General features: G+C 38.9%; 1 protein-coding gene across 1 annotated transcript in view; it reads right to left on the reverse strand.

Moving 5' to 3' along the window:
- The window catches only part of LOC144785328 (myosin-4-like), an 86,770-nt gene that overhangs the window by 49,586 nt on the left and 21,716 nt on the right, over nt 1-15,468 (reverse strand). Inside the window, exons 8-27 of the mRNA XM_078664295.1 lie at nt 15,380-15,443; nt 15,163-15,261; nt 14,578-14,681; nt 14,300-14,438; nt 8,606-8,724; nt 8,389-8,480; nt 8,333-8,352; nt 8,166-8,283; nt 7,738-7,861; nt 7,511-7,647; nt 7,161-7,416; nt 6,830-7,072; nt 6,568-6,744; nt 4,652-4,797; nt 4,067-4,157; nt 3,565-3,954; nt 3,368-3,494; nt 2,242-2,360; nt 304-500; nt 33-216 (exon numbers count right to left, since the gene is read on the reverse strand). Coding sequence (XP_078520421.1) covers nt 33-216; nt 304-500; nt 2,242-2,360; nt 3,368-3,494; nt 3,565-3,954; nt 4,067-4,157; nt 4,652-4,797; nt 6,568-6,744; nt 6,830-7,072; nt 7,161-7,416; nt 7,511-7,647; nt 7,738-7,861; nt 8,166-8,283; nt 8,333-8,352; nt 8,389-8,480; nt 8,606-8,724; nt 14,300-14,438; nt 14,578-14,681; nt 15,163-15,261; nt 15,380-15,443 — 2,946 coding nt within the window. The remainder of the gene's footprint in view (nt 1-32; nt 217-303; nt 501-2,241; nt 2,361-3,367; nt 3,495-3,564; nt 3,955-4,066; nt 4,158-4,651; nt 4,798-6,567; nt 6,745-6,829; nt 7,073-7,160; nt 7,417-7,510; nt 7,648-7,737; nt 7,862-8,165; nt 8,284-8,332; nt 8,353-8,388; nt 8,481-8,605; nt 8,725-14,299; nt 14,439-14,577; nt 14,682-15,162; nt 15,262-15,379; nt 15,444-15,468) is intronic.

A 15,468-nucleotide genomic window follows, 5' to 3' on the forward strand; every position in this document is an offset into this window, starting at 1 on the left:
GGCTTTCTCTGAAGGTTTGTGTCAGATGTTACCTTATCAAAGTTCCTCTGTTTCTTGTCGAGAGCTGCGGCAGCACCGTTGGCTCTCTCAACATCAACCATGAGGTCCTCCACTTCAGCCTGCAGTCTCTGCTTGGTCTTATCTAGAGAGGCGCACTTGGAGTTCACAGCCTCAACCTGCTCCTCTGCATCCTGTAGTCTCTGAGCAAGCTTCTTCCTGTAGTTTTGAAAGAAAACAAGAATATTGTAGATCATAAAAAACTGTCAATCACATTCTTTAACCTTCTTGCTGAAATGAACATACTTGGCCTCTTCCAGTTCCTCTGTGCGCTGAATGGCATCAGTTTCATACTTGGTCCTCCATTGGGCGACTTCCCCATTGGCTTTGGACAGAGCGCGCTGGAGCTCAGCCTTGGCTTCCTGTTCCTCCTCATATTGTTCACGGAGCAGATCACAGTCATGTCGAGCAGATTGCAAGGCATGTGCCAGGGCGTTCTTTGCCTTTAATCAGATAAAAATGGTAAACACACATTCACACATACCCCAGTTCAGTCAACACTGTCAAATAGCCTCCCAATTTGACCTAGTGGTCTTCCAGAAGGTAACATGAATGCTTTGAGGATGGTTCTTGCCTGCAAACCTGCCTTTGCAAACCACAGGGTTTGCACACACAAACCTCTTCAGTACATCCCCAGATCTAGCCTGCAAAGCCAGACTGGGGAAGTAATGTGTCCAGATTCTATTTCTTCTTAGTGGGTATATTATGCCGGTTCGATTTAGAAATCAAGTCATCTTGAGGTTCTTCAAGTTATCATCAACCCAAGTGCTACCCTTTATATTGTAATAGGGAGTCTGGATAAGTAAGATACTAAGCAAAGATATGTTCCCAAGACATCAGTTTTAAATGGCTGTCAGGGGCATTTGTCCCATTAGTACAGCACAAGCTGTAGTTTACGCTCCACTAGAGGAGGACCTCTCACATGATTAAAAGATCCCTTCCAGAGAGGCACTGATCTCTCTTATTCAGTGAAGCCACTAGAGTTGCAGCTCTACTGAAGCCACTGAACTTTGCCAAAAACAAAGTGCGTTGGGGTCATTATTTGATTTAACAGCCCTGTCATGCACGGCTGTCGTAGACAGGGAAGTCTAAAGATGATTGCCCCACCCTAAATTGGACAAGGTAACTGTCACTATGACCTGGCGGTCCGGAGTTAGATGTGCTGCCAAGTCAGAGGTTCATGCTAATCGAAACCGCTGTGGCTCTGCTGGTGTAAACCTGGAGCTTCTAAAACCTCTAAATGAGGTGGGGAAACTACATGTTTTGCAGTGCAGGAGATCTGCAGATTTACGGCGGGCCTCCTACACTTGTGATTGTGCAGAACATCTAATAGTGATCCACAGTGAGGTGTTTCAAGAAAATTCCTAGGGAACCCTTGTTTGTGTAGCAATGGTCCCTATTCTGTTTCCAGGTACCAGTATATCTGAAAGCTTACCCACACTGAACTGCAAATGAGCCTCAATACCACGCTTAGCTCTGTTTTGATCCTGGACTTAGGCATCGATTCTGTTCACATGTGTTTCTGTAATCTATGGCATCCTCTAAGACTTACTGGGTAACATTGCTCTCTTTCTGACAAGACCACAGACACCCAAATATGCAAAACTAATCCACAAGTAGTAGTTGTCTATCCCTAGCGTTCAATTTGGGCTGCCCTTCTGGCACATCTGAAGTAAAGGGATTTCACTATTCGAACATTAAATAAACTTCATAAACTGTTATTGTGAAAATGACCAATTACAATTGTGTGCTGCATATGTTTCCAGCTGTTTTGAATAACTCATCCTGGAAGCTTGGAAATTGATGAACCAACTCTAACCTGGAACTCAGGTTTGAGGATGAAGGGAGAGTGATGCACCATTTTTAAACATTAGCATCTTGTACGTATATCCCATCTCAGACCTATAGACAGCAGTTCAAGATCAAATCTTTGCTTTTACACTTCTGGAATGCTCAAAAGGGTGTAGGTTTAAGATGAATCTAAGAGTGTCTGCTGCTCTCTGTTTTTAGGTTTCCTATTAAGCACCCTGCCAGAATGTAAGATTTGTAAGGATGTGCTGTGCTGTTTTTGACAGTTATGCCCAATTGTGGCCAAGTGAATGTGTTTGTGATATGTAAGATGTTAACTATAGCAGGAATATTTCCATGAAACACATTTAATAATAAAGTCGGAAAGTAAGATACCTTTGTCTCTTCTTCCAGCTGCCTCTTCAGTTCTTCTGTCTGCTGAGTAAAGGCTTGCTTGCCTCTTGTGAGCTGAGAGACCAAAGATTCTTTTTCTTCCACTTGGCGTGAGAGTTCACCTTTTACCAAAAATAGTTAACCATGTAAGTAACTTTATAGTGCATTTGAATATTTGACTGAGTATAAACAGTAAATTAATGTATAGCCTTAGTAATAAAATGGCCTCCGGAATGTTGTGTTTAATATGTGTGAGAGACCTTTAGATAGGAAATCTGTAGTGTGACAGAAAATCAACTTTTGCCCAATTAGCATCAGTACTGTTACATATACCCTTACCCCATTATGTACTCTCATTCTTGAAATAGAACAACAATAGCTTGTAGGTCAGACTATTAAAAGCAAAAATATTGTCTAGCTTATAAAAATCATTTTTAAAAGTATTGCTCTGTTGAGTTACTATTATTACCGTCAGTGTGGTGCAATTTATGCAGATAATATGTAGAATTCACTATTTTTCTAAGACAATAGTTCTGCCTTTATATTTTGGTACCATGCCCATTAATATTTATGAAATACTCATATGTAAACCTGTAGTAGGTGCATGCTACTCATCTGTTGATTAATTAGGTAAGGAATTTACACTGTGCATTCTGTGGACCAAATCAACTCCTGTCATTGTGAGGTACTTGGGTGTGTCAACCTTGCATGTCTTGTGCATAGAATATTTATAACCTACTGGGACCTTTCAGGATTTTTGATTATTTTCAGTCTTAATTCCACAACTGCACCTATAGAGTGTACATGCACTTGTGGCCATTTTCTGATGGGAATAATGTTGATTGATAGTAGAGTGGCACATTTTGGTTTATATATGGAACCTGTTACAAAGGTCGGGCATGTGTCCCTTGTTGAATGCTAGTCAGACAATGCTTTACTTGACTGTGGTCCAGTGGCTAGTCTTTAGTGTCACTTGTGGTTAAAGACGGGGTTTTTACTCTAAACTGAGTGACTCTGCACAGCTCTGAATTGTTCCTAGTAAGTACAATCTTGGTGTAAATACGAACATGTGTGTGCTGTACTTGAACAAACTGGAATCTCCTACACAAGTTATAACTGAAATTCCTACCGTTTTCTGTCTGAAAGCGTGCCTTCTGTGTAGTGAGGTCATTATTAAGACGCTGATTCTCATCATTTTTGGCCTTAATCTCGCTGAGCTGATCCTCAAGTACACGGCTCACCTTCTCCAGGTTTGCCTTTAGAATAAGAGGATTTGAATTAGAAATCTTTAGAGAACAATTAGAAGATTGCTTGTCATTGGCTTACCTTGGATTTGGATACATTCTCCATGTTGCTTGCAAGGTCATCTATTTCCATTTTGTATTCACTCTTTTCTTTCTCCAGTTTTTGTTTGACCCGCTGCAGATTGTCGATCTGTTCCCCAAGTTCTGCAACACTGTCTGCATGCTTCTTACGAAGGGCAGAAGCAGTAGCTTCATGCTGAAGAGTGGACTCTTCCAGGTCTCGCCTTAGTTTCTGGAACTCTGCTTCGCGCTTCTTGTTCATCTCAATCTGGGCTGAAGTGGCTCCACCAGCTTCTTCCAGTCTTTCACTGATTTCTTCAAGTTCCCTGGAGAGATCAGCCCTTTGTTTCTCAACCTTGGCTCGAGCTGCACGCTCAGCTTCAATTTCCTCCTCCAGCTCTTCAATGCGTGCCTGATGAATGAAATATCACATTCTAAGAATGACATTCTAATGATAACAGTCCCCCCTGCTGTTATACTAACTACACTAACTAAGCTGATAATTGATACATTAAAGTCAGTACCTGGAATTCTTTGATTTTTTTCTGCAGCTGGGCTGCCAGAGATTGTTCATCTTCAATCTTGCTCTGAACTTGGCCTAATTCAAAGTCTTTCCTAAATTTCACAAACAAATGCATGTTACTAAATGTAAGGTTCTTGTCTGCATGTCATGCTGACCTGCTTCAGAGTTGCTAGTTTAGCCATATTAAAACTTTAATACGAATTACACAATAAAAAGTTACAATAGACAAATTCATACATAAATCAAATGTCCCTGATTTTCTTTATAAATAACAAATTCTATTAAAAAATAATTTTATGCGAGAAAAGGTTGAATACAGAGAAGAGAAAAAACAGAAATTGTTGTCAATATCAACCTTCACAATATTACTATCCTTTGACAGTGATGTCTATCTTTGTATTAAGAATTTTGCAGTAAAGGAATTTACCACAAATGTTATTAGAAAGCTATGAAAATCATGTAGTTCATTCTTGTTCTAATCCCCATTCTTACAAATTTCCTGCATTTGAATTCAAACATTGAAACTATATAGCTTTATATCCCCCTAACATGTACTTACTTCTTCAGTTTTTCATCACGTACTTACTTCTTCAGTTTTTCATCGCTTTGCTGTTTATCATTCTCAAGATCCATCACAGTTTCCTGGGACAGCTTCAGGTCACCTTCAAGCTTCCTCTTGGCCCTCTCAAGGTCCATGCGAAGTTTCTTCTCTTGTTCCAAAGATCCTTCAAGCTGAGTATTTAAATTCATATCTTAAATGCCATGATGATCAATAGGGTTCAGTTTTTCATGAACATTATTACAGTCATTTTTGACAAAGTGTTGGCATACTGCTATATTGGCCAAAAGTACATTGTTTACTATTTTGGCAGACGTGCTTTTGAAAAATGTAGTTGTTTTCATCTTCATGGGTTCTCACAGAAAAAGTTTGTGTAATCCAATGTTTTGCGCTCTATTTTTAAATCTGCTTATTAATATCTGTGATATCGGGCATATCTGGAATGCAGTAATCCCATGTACACTGATTGAGCAGGCTTAATATTGTGTGAATGTGACAAGTTTAGCTCTTTTATGTGATGTCAGGATGCATAATAACTTGAGCCCTGTCAGAAATAGACTATTATTGGTTAAAATGTTTCACCCAGGAGATTATAAAGGCATTGCTAAATCACACAAAATGAGAGAAACTATTTGTTAGATTTGTGCAAGGTGGTAGAGGTTTTTTTTCTATTTGGGTGGATGTGTGCATGTGTGTAAGCATGAACACAGATGATTTAGCTCAATCGCTGTAAAAATATTGGATTTTTCTAAAATATCCATTGTTGAAGATTTTAGCATAGCATAGGCCAAAATTAGACTGCATCTTATTTAATGGTAAATTGAAATAATGGCTTCAGGTTTCCCTGGTGTCAGACTTTCCCTACCTGTCATGGATTCAATAATACTTTGCTCATATAGAGTAATTTCATACTGGAGCATGAAATTAGGTGGTAATAAGTTACCCAGAGGTATTGTACAACTGAAAGATATTTTTACCTAACTACAGAGAAAGGTGTTTATTTTCATTATATATCATTATTAATGTAAAGTCTGTTTAATAAATAAATTATTTATGAAGCTTGTAAAGGATTACATTTGATTCATTCTCAGGACCAATTAAATAATTGAATACTTCTCACAGCAGAACCTTCAAGTGTACAGAGCTGTATGGGTCCTGCTATATACTATACTAAAATATGATTGTTTCTTATCAGTTAGCACTAAGTCAGATGCTCTTTCGACCTCGAAAGAGGTGCCCACTTTGAGAGAAATCCTTCTTTTAGTGCCTTACAAGTTTTTAGAACCAATTCAACCATGTGTGAGCACGTGATCTTCTGTTCACCATATTTTAAGCAATATGTGCAGGTTTCACACACTATTTGATCCTCTCTGCCATCAAGGATTGACCCGCTTTCCAATACAAAGCTCACCAGCGCCTCTCATTGAGTAGGTGTGGAAAGATAACAGAATAGAAGTCTCCTAGACCCTTGTTTGCCTTAATTTCATGCTGCTCCTTTCATGGCCAGTGAGACTAGGAGTAGTAAGGACAGTAGCAGGAGTACCAAAGGACAACACGGAAAAACTAAAGCTGCTTCTTCTGGCTCCCTATATTTGGAATCTATATGTAGGAGTTTTAACTATATTTTATCCTAAAAATACAATGTCAGAAAAGGAGTTGTTTTGAGCTTAGCTAGTTCTCCCTGAAATAATATGTGGGCTGCTGCACAAATAGACTCTCTCAATGTTGCACAAGTGGTATAAAAGCATTTGTAGAATTATGTGTCTTTTATGTTACTTAAGGTAGTACATGTGACAATGTGACAGAATCCTATGGCAAATAGTGGTAAATAGTATTAAAGAACGTCTTTGTAAAGGACTGCATGCCATAAACTAATGTGAAACTTCAACCTAAGGTTTCCTTTCATGCTCTCTGAAACACTTCCCTTTTAAATGTATACTTACATCATCCACTTGCTGTTCCAGCTTGGTTTTGGCTTTGGTCAGAGTGCTGACTTTATCCTCCTCTGCCTGTAGGTCATCCAGGGTTTGCTGATGGGCCTCCTGGAAAGATTTCTTCTCTTTTGAAACTTTTGCAATGTTTTCATCAAGTACAGCCATTTCTTCTGTGAGATTCTTCACCTAAAACATTCAGATGAATCCAAATAATTTAGGATGCAGTTACTTTATATATTTTTGTTAATTTAAACAATAAGGGTACATTTACCTTATTTTCTGTGGCATGCTTTTCCTTCTCTACTTTGGCGAGAGTCAGCTCAAGGTCATCAATATCTTTCTTGAGCTCAGAGCATTCATCCTCCAGTTTCCTCTTCTTTGCTGTCAACTCTGCATTACTTTCCTCCTCATCTTCAAGTCTTTCTGTCAGCTCTTTCACTTTAGCTTCCATTTGGATCTTATTTTTAATGAGACCTTCGCATCTTTCTTCTGCATCTGCCATGTTTTCACTTTCCTAATAGAATATTGAATACAAAATGTGTTTAATATTTATATTTGTAAAAGTATAGTTAGTTGTCTTTGATTTATGAACTGTTACCTACCGCTTGAACCTGTAATGCAAGATCATTCTTCTCCTGAAGAAGAACAACCATTTTCTCCTCCAGTTCCCTCTTCCTTGCTTCAGATTTTACCAGCGCTTCCTTTGTCTTTTCAAACTCTTCTTTCATGTTTGCCATTTCCTTTTCTGTCTCAGCGCTCTGCAGAAGTGGCTTTATCTTAAAGTAAAGCTTCATCCATGGCCAGGTTTTGACATTCATGAATGACCTGATATTGTACTGGATGGTCATAATGGATTCTCTGTTCAGGGTAAAAACAAGAAATATATTATGAAAGGTTCAGTTTGAGTCATTATTATTATAGATTTTAGTGAATTGTGAATCTTAATAAATACCTTCTTTCCATCATCTTCCTAAATTCTACTCTCATGAGGAATCCCCTGCAGGCAGCCTGGGTTCGGGTGATAAGCTCTGCTAGCTTTTCATCTCTCATCTCTTCTAGGGTACCTAGGAGGCCGGCTTTGAAGAACACCTTCAATGAAGAAGTGGATGATGAACACTTACTGGCATTCTTAATGTTCCTTATTTTATTAATTAAATATATATATATATTATTTCCTACCTTTGTGTGGCCAAACTTGTACTGAGTATGGTCAACATCAATGGAACCTAACAGTTTCTCACTCGCCTTCTTGCTGTCAATGAAGGCCCCGTCAGGGATAGCACTGGCATTTAGCACTTTGTACCTTAAATAAATTATGATGAAACTTAGTTTTACGGTCAGTTCACAAATGAAAAATGTGTTGCTACATTGTTTTACTTAACATATTACTGAGATTAATGCTACTGTGGTATAATACAATTTTATGTAACTGATGTATAGGATAACGTTAATACATGATTTAAAATCTAAAGAATATAATGAAAGATAAGAAATTCACAAACAGTGAAACCTTGCTTTTTTGCAGCTTTAGTGTAAAATCATGTTTTATCTAAAGACAGGGTATATTGAACTATATTTCACACAGGTGTTACTTGCAATCTTTTTACCTCTGCTTAAAGTCGCCATAGAGGATCCTGCTTGGAAATCCCTTTCTACAAATTCTGATGCCTTCTAACACACCATTACATCTCAACTGATGGATCAGCAGATGATTGTCCATTACACCTACAGACAGAGAGTAGAGACCATATCAGTTCATGTAACACTCTCATGCAACACTGTGATACTCCAACACTGTATGAATGGGTAATCATCAAAATAACACTCTACCTGGAGTCCAGCTGCTGGTTGATACGGATCACCATCCACAAGAAGAGTTTCTCATAGACCGACTTAGAGAGTGCGCCAATGGAGTTATAGACCTGATGGAGGAAAAATTACCTATGTGACCTTGAAACAATGTACTCAATAAAATATTTGCTGATATTTTTCTTCATAAAAAGCAATCAGTATTCTTGATAAACACATGCAAAAAAAACATATTTACCTGATTAACCGTCTGCCCCTTGGTGACAAATTCATTGCCGACCTTGACTCTTGGGTAGCACAGTGCTTTGAGCAAATCCGCTGAATTCAAACCCATCAGGTAAGCAATTTTGTCAGCAACTAAAGGTAGAACAGATGAGTATTATATTTCTGCTCTGTATATTTCAAATTTTCTATGTCACTTTTGCTACTTTTATTTTATGTCGACCTTTTAAACTGTTTCACATAATAATTGATATGATTTTCAGCTACACATATTATCTCTCATTCCACTTAAATCTGTTCTTTTAATTTGGTTCTTCACTTCCGTTACATTCCTGCTTCCTTATAGTCAATAAGATTCTGTGACATTAATGTGTCCGTGGCCCTGTATGTGTAGTAGCTGCATCTGTGTTATTACACTGGTTAAGTGCATATTTTTTAATTAAATCATCTATAGGAGCTTTTCCGCACTTTTAATATGACATTTTCATTGGGTGGGTATGTTTAGTGAGTCAAGCAAACAAACTTTATTTGCATGTTAAACACACACATATAAGTAAATATATAGTTCAAAGTCAATTCATGAAAATTTAGAGAATGAAATTAATTAAAGATTAAAAATATAAAACTATAAATATTACCTCTAAAACAAATCTCTGCATTATTTAATAATTGGAGATGCTGACAGGTTGCTCTACATTGTACATTATTACTTTTTTTAAATATGAAATATAAAAACTTTTTATTGAAGACTACATAGTAATAAGAAAAAAATTAAATGTAGGAAGAATTCAGTGCATACCACATGACAAATTTGAGACGACAGAGAATGTTGATAGCCAAAAGGAAAACAAAGTAGATAATCAATCGTCTCTGACCGGAATATAATATAAACAGTAATGACCTATCCCATCTACCAAACACTGTTAAAAAGCCATTTCCATGTCCAGCTTCAGGGAAATTCATTATTTCAAAGCTGGTTTCATGATTTCAGTATTTTTCCTCCTGAGGTGATTACTCACTATATACCATGCTTTCACTGCCTTATAATCTTGTGCAAGTATTAAAGATGGATTGTCAAATAGATGGCAAAAGCCTATTCTACTTAAGGTTTCTGCTACATCAACCAACCAGAGAATATTATACGCTTTTTCTAGGCTTAGGCAGTTCTTTTGGATGACATGATTAAGGGTTTTCTCTGGATTACTCTATACTGAAACCACAAAGCCAAAGGTGCCAATTTAATGTGATCTTCCATGTTGCAGAGACCTAATTCCTCATGGTCAATATCTGAAGAGGATATCTAACTCCCTCTTGGTTCTCCTCTATTAATAAATGGGTACAGTTTGCAAATCTCCACACCCCAGTGTCATAGGCTACAGTTGGAACACACTGTCATTTATAGATCTCAAAATGTGGGATAAGGCCCATATGCTCAGAAAGGCGTGGTAGACTAAGGGCCGAATTACGAGTTTGGCGGTCCATCGGACTGCTGAACCGGTGGTGGCCGTCCCTGGACTCCCAGATTGGCGGTCCAACCGTCACATTACAACTACGGCTTTGAGACCACCACAGGACCGCTGCAACCATCTGGGAATCCTAATCCCGCTGGGTTGGTGTGGTGAGGAATCTATTGGGTCCTACAGGGCCCCCTATATTCTCTGTACACGTGGGGTGCATGCAGGGGTGAACATGTTGTGTCCTCATGTATTTTTGCACCCCCTGTTCTTGCAAGGACAGAAATGCACAACATTATGCATTTTCTATCTGTGCAGGAACGGGCTGTGGCGCTCCTATGGCGGAGCCTTTCTAAGGCTCGCCTATGAGCCATAGAAAGGCACCGCTGCAGGATCGCCTGCCAGGATTACAACTCGTAATCCGGTGGGCGGACTGACTAAAGGTTTGGAGTCTTGGAGCGGGGAGCTGGTGTGGCAGCCCACTCCAAGCCTGCCAAACTCGTAATCAGGCCCTTAATTACTTGCATATGTGTCTGATGGACTTTAGCTAGGTAATGGTGATGTGAGTAGCCCATGACTCTGATGAATCACAACAAATGGCTAAATATGAAAAATTATTAACAACATTTGAATGGCTGGAACCATGAATGATGGCTGAAATACTTTTTCGTTTGTGGCCAGACCTAAATGTGTGACTTCCCAAAATTCTTCAAGAGATCTAAACTGGACATGAATTCCACAAATGCGTCGACCAACGAATGTAAAGCATTAGGTGTTAATGCTATGAACACAGCCTCATCTGCATGCAGCAGAGGCAGTGGTGATATGTTATTGGCAATGGAGAAATCACACAAGGAATTTGCCAAGGACAGGGTAAGATTGTTAATATATCAAATAAATATCAATGAGGAGAGCACACAGCCCTAGTATCCCCCTCTACCTAATGAAAAAGGCTCTGTGAGCTTCCCTCAGGCCCCATATCTAAACGTTGCTATGAAGTTTGCATGGACCAAGTGCAAAAAATGAACCAATGTATGGTCAAAGCCCCATTTCAGTAAGATCTGACACAGTTTAGAGTGTTTAACTGATTCAAAGGCTGTCAACAAATCCATGAAAGCTCGGTACAGTGGACAGCTCTTGTCAATGGTATATTTGCCCAAAATAAGGTGGAGTTTAAGGCACTGCTCAACTGTATAAAGTCACTTCCTAAATCTGTATTGAGCGGGATGAAAAATCTTATTACTACGAGCCAAGGCACACACCCAATTGAAAATTGATTATCTTGACTGTGGTATCAATGAGTGATAGCAGGCCGTAGCACTTGGGATTTCCTGATTAGATTACCTTTTTCTAAATCTGGTATTATTATCGATAAAGAACAACAGCTTGGAGGGTTATTGCTAACCAGGTTATTGTAAGCGCTGGTCAATAAGGGAGCGCAAAATTCCACATTACACTTCTTTAAATCTTTCGGCAGTCGATCCGGTCCTGGAACCTTATGGACTGGTCTAAGTTTGATGCCTTCCTTAACCTCCTCTAATTTTAAGTACAACTTAAATGGATGAGATATCCTAAGTTCTGACAGGATAGCTCATGATCCACCCTCCATCGTACTATAAACATCTGAGAAATGTTTAGCCCACGCTTCAATGTTTATATGACAGCTAATTAGGATTTCTTGACAAAAGCCTAGCTTACACATCTTGGCAATAGTCTAAAATTCCTGTGAATCCCTTACTTCATCCACTGCTACCAATTGCTCTCCATTTTCTACATTAACCTCTTGCCTCCTATTAACCAATATTACCTTATAAAATCAATGCGCATGTGCCTCCTCAGCAGGAACCGTGGGAAATGCCATTAAGGCTCAATTGCCTATTTGCTCTCATGCATTTAGAATCATACCATTTTTGGGCGGGTGAGTATGTTAATATTGTGCAAACTAAGGGCACAGTAGACCAGATGTACTAATTGCTGGTCGTAAAAATCTAGTCACAATCTGCAACCAGTATTTTTGCAACCGGGAAATAATTTAATGATCGATCTATGTACTAATAGGCCCACTTGTTACAATCCAAATCAGAGTTGATCGGATGTTTTAGTAAGGTAGGCAATTTACTCCAATTGGTGGCCATCAAAGGTATGGTAGTCTAGTAGGGTGAGCAGACCATCATGTCCGTGATTGCATTTCAATGAGAGGCAGTTTTTTTTCAATGCAACCTGTTTTCATTAAAGGAAACAGCTGCATTTAAAAAGAAAATATTTCGCTTTTGAAAAGTTTGCTTGATAGTTTCCAGAGGTCCACAGGACCACTCCCTACTGCCCAACAAAATATATTTTTAATTCCTGTCAGCAAATGCATTACCACCCCAATTTGGAAGCCAACAATTCTTCGGTGTTACTACAGACACAAAACATTGGTACGTCACACAACGATTTGGTACTTGGAAGAAACACCTACAACAAGTGCCTTTCAAATACCAATTGAGTATGGGTTCGCAATCCCATTTTAAGAATCAGTAAAAGTTTACAGATTATTAAAATGGAATTAGTACATTTAAACAAGCACTGACAAAGGCAATAATTCTCGCCTTTAAAATGTGTGTGCCAAACTGTTGGCTTTGCCAACATTTGTCTATAAAGTATTGTTTAAAAACAGTAAAAGCAAAGAAACCTTTCAAAATTCTGAAAGAAAGGCAAGTAATTGTCTTATGATATCTCAAAACTGTACATTGAATTTAATGTTTTAATTTTTTTAAATGGCATGGCCTATGTTTCAAATACTTTTTGCTCAGGATACTTTTAACAGAATTTAAAAAGAGTAAGGAATTATGGGCCAGATAAACGACCGGGGCATTGAGCGACTCGCAAATTGCGCGCAATTGTGAGTCGCTAAATGCCATGTGCAATAGAGTTAAAGACACTGTTTGCGATTCCCAATGGGGTTACACGTTGCATGCCTCATCAATATTCATGAGGCACTCGCAATTTGCAACCCCATTAGGAATGGCTTGCCCTCCCATGTATGGTGGCCTGCTTGGCTCAGCAGACCTCCATGTCTGGGACTGCTTTTCAATAAAGCAGGATAATTGCGAGTCACATAGCCTATTTAGCGAGTCGCAAGTAAATTGTGACTCGCTAAATAGGGTTTGTTCATGGCCCTATTCGTTTTTAAGAATCAATCATTTTTATCGTGTGGTAGCAAGATCACAAATACACAGCTTAGCTGCCTACATCAGGGTGCCGGTAGAGCTAAAACTGAAGAGAATTACACGGGTCGCTAACCTGTTTGTGCATGCAAAAATGGGTCGTACATCTGGCCCCTTGAGAATGTAAAGGGAAACGCTTGTCAAGGCCGAATTTACTATGCACAAGATTCAGCCATTTTCTTGTCTGCAGTGGCACTGGGAGCAGAATTAGGGGCCTCCAGGAGATGTGTCCTGCTAAGTACACCTTCTGCTTCAGACACCTGCTGACTGGGGGCTGCAAAGAGCATGTCCTTCAGTGCTTTCATGCAATATGTAGGAGATAAAATAAAAGAAATCCTTAAAGTCTGCTATTCAGCTACACCCCAGGAAAAATATTCTTCTTTTTGTGCTTTTACCGACAATCTGGGAGGGGTGAGGAGAATCACTGTGCAAGAGGTTGTGAGGAATGAAGTAGCACAAGAGGGAGAGAGCTAGTAAATACATGCACTGTCATGGGGTGTTGAAATTTAAAGGGAAAAGGTAGCTCGTTATATGTGAGAAGTTGCAGGATACACGTCATCCAGTCCAAAGGATCACAAAGAGGCCATGCTCCACAGGGAGAAAATACGCAAGAAGAAGAAGAAAAACCATTGAGGAAGAAACAAGCAGATGAGAGTGACACTGAAGCTGATGAATGGTGGGAAATGGGCACGCTGTAGGCCCACTGTATGCTCACCCCCTGTCTGGTTCGACCTAAAAAGCATTTTTAACGTCGCAAACCCTGAATTGGGGTTTTTACAACAATAACAATTATTTGTACATCGGGCCCAGAACGCGTGAACGCGTAATGTTGTAGCAGGTTACCCTTTAAGCCTAGGGTAAAATTAGTGTATTTCTGCAGCTCACACTGATCTTAAGTTATGCAGTTGTTTCTCCTTACCCCTCTAATTATTACCTTTTTTCAGTAAGGCCAGTTTTACTTTGAATAATGAGATTAATCCTCTTAAAATTAATGCATTTTTAAAGTCTGATGCTAATATCTAAGATAAGGGTTATAGCATGCCCTACCTTCTGTGCCATCGGGCTCGGCCTGCTCCTCACGCTGTTTCTGCTTGAACTTCATGTTTCCATGGTGCATGACTGCTCCTGTCAGCTTGTAGATGGCGATCTTCTCATCTTGGTTGAACCCCAGGATATCAATGGCACTCTGTCATGAAACAAGGGGGATCCTTTTATGAATGGGAGAATCTACCTAATTGAATGACCATGTATGGTAACTTTTACACCCCTTTCTTGTAGCAGGTTTGTGTGAGTAGGCGTGGAAGCCCCAGTTCATTGTCACTTACATCTGTAGCCAGAAGTTCTTCTTCGTCATCGATGCTCTTCACGGCAATCTCACCCTGGCTGACGGTTGGGTAGTCATATGGGTTTGTGGTGATGAGCAGCATTTCTGTTGAAGAGAAAAAAATAGAATGCATTAAATAATGCAGTAAGACACTAGGCAAACGCCTAAATAACTACCTTTTCATGAATTCCATTTGTTTGCTGTACTTTTATCAAAAACTCTTGCAGGTATCAATGTGTGCTGCATTTCCATTATAAAAATGGAAAATATGTCAATAATGACAGCAATGCTAATTAATCCGTTTACATTTTGATCTTGTTAGTGAAAGCCACCAATGCAGAATTTAAATTTCTGTCCACATGTTTTATGTAATATCAATTCTGTAATATTTTGCCTCCTAGACAATTTGTTTAAATCATATTAATCATTCACTAAGTTTCAAATTTTTCTCTCTGTGACTTACATTAGCAAACAGGACTCAGTGAACCACAATGTTTTTTTGTTGACGCTACTAAAATATCATGTTTTAACACATACTTCTATTGAGTGCAGATAAAGGGAGATTTGAACCATTTTAGATACTAACCAACCAGCTCTGGCTTCTTATTGGTCATGATCTGGTAGAATATGTGGTAGCTCCTCTCTGCTGACAGCTGGAATGTGACTCTGGACTTTTCCAGCAGGTCTGTAATACAAACATAATTTATGATAAATTGCTCAATATATATCTTTTTCGTTTGGGATATGTGTGTGTGTGTGTGTATATATATATATGTATAGGTGTATATATATGTCTGTCTTACATGTTTCAATATCTGCGGAAGCCAGTTTTCCTGTGGTTCCAAAGTGAATTCTGATAAATTTACCCTAAAAGGAAATAGAGGGTAGAATG

This window comes from Lissotriton helveticus, chromosome 10, assembly GCF_964261635.1.
Source record: "Lissotriton helveticus chromosome 10, aLisHel1.1, whole genome shotgun sequence".
NCBI lineage: Eukaryota > Metazoa > Chordata > Amphibia > Caudata > Salamandridae > Lissotriton > Lissotriton helveticus.